The sequence below is a fragment of the Mus musculus genome, chromosome 4, assembly GCF_000001635.26.
Source record: "Mus musculus strain C57BL/6J chromosome 4, GRCm38.p6 C57BL/6J".
Lineage (NCBI taxonomy): Eukaryota > Metazoa > Chordata > Mammalia > Rodentia > Muridae > Mus > Mus musculus.
The window spans coordinates 145,312,227-145,318,226 of NC_000070.6; the positions used below are offsets into that span (position 1 = coordinate 145,312,227).

The window sequence follows — 6,000 nt, forward strand, 5'->3', positions numbered from 1 at the left end:
GCTAATCTTTGTTTTTGTTTTGGAGACAGGGTCTCTCTCTATAGTGTTGGGTAATGCAGACCAAATTGGCCCTGAACCCACAGAGATCTACCACCCTCTGCCTGCTGAGTGCTGGAATTAAAGTCATGCATCCAGCTGTAAAAAGGTTTGTTGCTGTCATTATTTTATCCTGTTCTGCTTTTAGTAAGATTTCAAACCTTAACTGGAATGGAAAGGTGGAAGAAATCTTGAAGGACCTGAATAGAGACCCCTGCTGGGCAGGCAGCTCTTTCCCCACAGACACCCCAAGTTCTGTCATGAAAGGCCCACAGACTTGAGGTTTGATGCTTAGCCTACAGTCACTGGGAAATGCAAATTAACATAAGAAGGATACAGTCCGTTCAAGACCACAAAATAGAGATTGATAAGATCGAGCGTCGGTTAGGATGTGGGAAGCTGCTACTGTCTTACACTGTTGTGTGAAAAGACATTGTCTTGCACACTGGAAGGCATGCCATTTCATTTCAGTGCACATCTGCTCTGTCAGCCACCAGTATTCTCTTACCTCTTCTCTAGGAAAGAACCACTCTTCCTCCCCAGGCAGCAAACACACAGAAGACAATGTTGGGGCCACGTGGTGGCGCATGCCTTTACTCTCAGCATTTGGGAGGCAGAAGCTGGCAGATGTATCAGTTCAAGACCAGACTGGTCTACACAACGAGTTCCAGGCTAACTGGGACTACATAGTGAGACTCCAGCTTATAAAAACAAACCAGAAGACACTGGTGGGAATCTCAGTGCTCATTCACCAGGGATGTGAAGACCTACTGTAGACACTGTAAAAGCTAAATCAAAACATTACAAAATTGGGTGTGATGGCACATGCCTGTAATATACTGAGCACTCACCAGTGGGAAGATTAGGTGTTTGCAGACATCCTTGATTACAGGGTGAGTTCAAGACCAATCTGAGTTACACAGACCCTATCTCAAAACAAAAACACAGACAAACTGAGCATGTGGACCAGTTGGTAGAGTGCTTGCCTAGCACACCCAAAGCCCCAAGCTCAATCTCATACACTGCATACATGGCATATGGTAGTGCATACCTGCAACCTAAGCAATCAGGAAGTGGAAGGAGAAGGACCAGTTCAAGGCCATCCTTGGCTACATAGCAAACTGGGGGCCAACCTGAGCTACATGAGACCTTGTCCAAAAAAAAAAAAAAAAAAAAAAAAAAGCAGTTGGTAGTACATGCCTTTAATCTCAGCACTCAGGAGACAGAAGCAGGCTGACCTCTGTGATTTCAAGGCCATCCTGCTCTACCGAGTGAATCTCAGGACAACCAGGGCTACGCAGAGAAATCCTGTCTCGAAAAATAATTAATTAATTGAAATAAATAAATAAAAAGAGAAACCCCTATATATTTCTATAAAAGTGATCCAAATACAGATATGCTTTTATAGATGCTGTAAATAGCAGTAAAACAAGAACATGCTTACAGCTTAGAAGATATTGGTATAAAACAATTAGCTCTATCATAGCATTTATACTTTTTTGTTTGGGGGCATTTTCACACATTCCAGGTAGTAGTAAGTACACGGCTTTAATTGTAAAACATGTTTTCACAGGCCTGTGAGATGGTTCTGTGGGTAAAGGCACTAGCTGCCAAACCTGATGACCTGAGTTCTATTCCTGGAACCCACAGGGTCAAAGGAGAGAACCAACTCCCAGAGTTGTCCTTAAACCTACATACTCATGTAAGAATGTGCCATGCCCTGATCAAAAAATGTTTCGACTTAGTAGGAGAAAAGAAACCAAACCTCCCCACTTTCACATCCTACTTTTTCCTTCATCTTCCAGGGTCCTTGTTGCTCCAAACTCTTACCTTCCCCGAATGAGGGCTTCGGGCATGGGGGTGAGGTAGGGTAGGACGGCTCCTCTGCTCACTTCTGCCCTCTGCAGGGCAGGTGTCACACTGCCCACTGGAGATGAAAGGGACACCTTCCTACCATCTCTCTCCTGCCCTCTCTCCTCCCTTGTCTTCACACCTCTCTAGCAGAGACACCTCATGTCCAGCAAGCCTGCTGCTGTCCCTTGTCTCCCTCCCCCAGCTACCATTCAGCCATGCACTTTTTTCTTCCATGTAGACCTTAGGTTCCGTAAAGAAGATTATCTGAGTGGCTCTTCAAAGTCCTGTCTCCTTCCCACACACTAATGCCTAGTGTGGCATTGGCCCCTAGGAATTGTTCAGTTTTCCTAACTCATTGACCAGACTTATTTCTGGGGCTTTCAACTATAGAACCAGAGACAGCACTGACTTGCTCCTGGGACAAATATCCACCATGTGCTTGCTCCAGGGCACCCAGCCCACATCACCAGCTGGCCAGACCCCCACCTTTGCTCTCATTCACCCCCTCCTCTCTTTCCTCAGCCCTTCCAGCCTACGGATGCACAAACAACCCGTTATCATCCTCTGGCAAAACAAGGGCATACTCAAGTTTCTCTATCCAGGACCCCCTCTGGGGCAGCAGTAACAGAACAGGAAAGGAACAGCTTTCTCTTGCTCCGGGTTCAACTCACGGATAATGAAGGAGCAAACTGCTCCCAACTATCGACTACCTGCGTTTGTGACGAGAGAAGCTCTAACTTTACTCTTCAGTTATCCACCCACCTGTGGATGCTTGCATATTTTAGTTGCCTCCTGTGCCCCCTCACTCTAGTTTGAGTTGGGGAATAAGGTGAGAGGTTGCCTTGTCCTCCTTTACTCTAGCCACTGCTCTCGCACAGTGTCCGGGGCTACTGTCATTCCCTTACCGTTGGGAAGGCTTGAAGCATCCCCAGGAACAGCAACCCCGCTGCGGTGAGTAGGGCGCTCATCTTGGCTTCCCGAGTCTCCAGCGCCTGGCCACCTGCCGGCACCCTGACTCTCCCGCGGTGAAATCACTTCTAATGTGACTGCGCCTTCCTAACCCTTCTTCGGGTTCAGCCCTAATCCTTCCCTCCCCCACCCTCTTACCACCTGTGATGCAGCGATCTGCCTGCCTGTGAAGCCTAAGAGAGAAGGGGCCACCACGTGCAGAGATGACTCAGGGCTAGCCACAGCGCACGCACGCAGGGGGCTCCCCTGCGTTTTGAATGATCCGCCCCGGATTTGAAGAGGAACCGGGAAGCCGGCTCAGCTCTAAAGGTACAGGACTCAGGAGTCTGAGAGGTACAGAATCCTGAGGCCTCTAGCCCCATTCCCCACCCCCAGGAAGGGTGAGATTCTAAGCCCACATCATCAGGATTCTTTGGAAGGGACAGAGTGAGGAGAGTTTCGAGAAAAATGAGCACTTCTTCATTGTAACATTTGCTGTAAAGTAAAGCCAGCCCTGCACGGGGAATGAATGGGCGAATAGAGAACAAATGGATGGAAGTGTGGGTGGGAGGATGAGGGAATGGATGGATGGGTAGATGGGTGAGGAAGATGAGAACAAATGCATAAATGGATGAGGGGATGGATGAATTGATGGATGAGTGGAAAGAGAACACGTGGATTGGAATATGGATGGATGGATGGATGGATGGATGGATGGATGGAAGCAAGGAAGGATGGATGGGCAGATGGGGTAGGTGAATAGAGAACAAATGAGTGATGAAGTGGACGGATGGTAAATGGATGAGAGGGTCACAGAATGAAGGGATGGGTGGATGGATGAAAAGATATCTGTGAATGGTTAAGTGAGTGGGAGGGTTGGGGAATGAATGAAGAGATTAGGTAATGGATATATGGATGGATGGGTAGATGGATGAGTAGGTAGATGATGGGAGGACTGATGAGATGAGGGAATGAATGGATATGGGGTAAAGGGGAAATGGATGCATAAAGCAATAGATGGATTAGTGGATGCCTGCATGGAGCATGGGTAGGCAGGTGGGTGGACTGACCAGTGAACGAACTATGTGAAGACTAGGGCATATGTTAATCAATCCACAGGTATCCCTGCCCTTTTTTGCCTGGTGGATATAGCTGGCACCCTGGAGCCTCACCTGAAGTCTGCCTTATTCTATTCCCCAAGCTGCTGTTCGAATGTGGGGCTCCTCGGACTCCAGGCTCTCCTGATTGCTTCTGTGAGTACTGGCAGCACATGGTCACTGCTGAGCACTGACTAGCAGGTGCTCACTGCTTTTGTCTGGTATTGCTTTGTTTTCAAACATAGAAACCAACACCGAGAAAACAGGCATGCTACCTATGTGCTCTAAAGATGGGAGAGTGGCTTCTTTCAAGCCCAGAATGATGCAAGGGCCTTTTGGCTTCCACATTTTAGTCTAGCTTTCAGTGTTGTTAGAGATTCCCACAGGGCACCAGCTGCCACTTCCTACCAGGATTTTCCAAAGTCCCTACGAACTTTCCATTTCACACATAGGCCTCTTTGAGGTCCACATCCTACCTGGAAAATCCACCCCTAATGTGCCACTTCCATAGAGCCACTCCAGACCCTCCCCTCCCTGATGATGAAAGATCCAGCTTCGAATAATCACAGGGTCAGGAAGGGGCAGAGGAACCTGGAGCCCATGCTTCCCAAAATGCAGCAGGTGTTCACAATGAACTGGTGCAGGTAAGACACTCACGGATGTAGCATCCAAATAGCTTGCACCAGCTTGAACCAAATAAAAAACACACATTGTGAAAGTCCAACCTTCCTAGTAACCAAAGGCATGCAAATGAAAGCAGCCTTTGTTAGTCTTCTGGGCCTTCAAGTCATTTGTGGGGTTTTTAATTCATAATAATAGTTACGGGGGAAAGCGAGAGAAAACAGAACTTCATTCTTCTGTACTGACTAGTGGTGCAACCGCTCTCAGAAAGCATCCTTGTCAAAAAGTCCTTGTTAGCAAAAGCAAAAGAACAAAATTTTTTAGAAAGTTTACAACTCATTGCTCCATAATTTCACAACCCAAACAATGAAAAATCAACAAACAGCTCAACTTGGAAATGAACAACCACAACAAAAAGACTATAGATTCGAGAATGTCTCTTTAAACTGTATCTGTAAATGTTGGGAATACTCCGAGTTGCAGTAGGAAATGAGTTTGGAAACTGAGGTTCACCCACTTTATGGACTATTACACACCCATTCAAAGTGATAATACTGTGTGTACTGGTTAGTTTTGTGTCAACTTGACACGGCTGGAGTTATCGCAGAGAAAGGAGCTTCAGTTGAGGAAATGCCTCCATGAGATCCAGCTGTAAGGCATTTTCTCAATTAGTAGTGATCAAGTGGGAAAGGCCCCTTGTGGGTAGGACCATCCCTGGGCTGGTAGTCTTGGGTTCTATAAGAGAGCAGGCTGAGCAAGCCAGGGGAAGCAAGCCAGTAAAGAACATCCCTCCATGGCCTCTGCATCAGCTCCTGCTTCCTGACCTGCTTGAGTTCCAGTCCTGACTTCCTTGGTGATTAACAGCAGTATGGAAGTGTAAGCTGAATAAACCCTTTCCTCCCAAACTTGTTTCTTGGTCATGATGTTTGTGCAGGAATAGAAACCCTGACTAAGACACTGTGCATATAAAAGTTTGTCTCTCCCTGCTAACCTCCCCCAATACAGGTAACTTCTGCTCCCTAGGCCTTTGTTTCTTTGTTTGGCATAGACCCTGGCAGAGGTTCACTATGGCTGGGTGGGGAAAGGGCCTCACGCCTGGAGACTCTTATTCTTTTAAAAAACTGGCTAATTATTTTAGGGTATATACATGTGCATGTGACACACATGTATGTGAGTCTGAATGCACAGGGAATGGGTGTAGTTCAGAGACAGCTTTCCAGAGTTGGCTTTCCTTTCCTGCCTTGTTCTGAGGCAGGGTCTCTCTTGTTTCTGCTGCAGTACTGTGACTCCAGGCTAGCTGGCCCAAGACATCCCATGTTGCTGAAGAAGTACTAAGATCACAAGTGTGTTGCCATCTCATCTGTTTTTTTACGTGGTTCAGAGAGGATCGAACTCTGATGGCCAGTGGGTGGTCTGTATTTGGTCTCAGACAGCCCATATGTCT

The 6,000-nt window shown here is 47.1% G+C and overlaps 1 protein-coding gene across 1 annotated transcript in view; it reads right to left on the reverse strand.

Moving 5' to 3' along the window:
- Tnfrsf8 (tumor necrosis factor receptor superfamily, member 8) overlaps positions 1-2,938 on the reverse strand; it is a 48,033-nt gene extending 45,095 nt beyond the window's left edge. Inside the window, exon 1 of the mRNA NM_009401.3 lies at positions 2,796-2,938. Within this exon, the coding sequence (NP_033427.1) occupies positions 2,796-2,858 (63 nt within the window). The 5' untranslated portion in view covers positions 2,859-2,938. The remainder of the gene's footprint in view (positions 1-2,795) is intronic.
- Between the last annotated feature and the right edge of the window lie 3,062 nt (positions 2,939-6,000).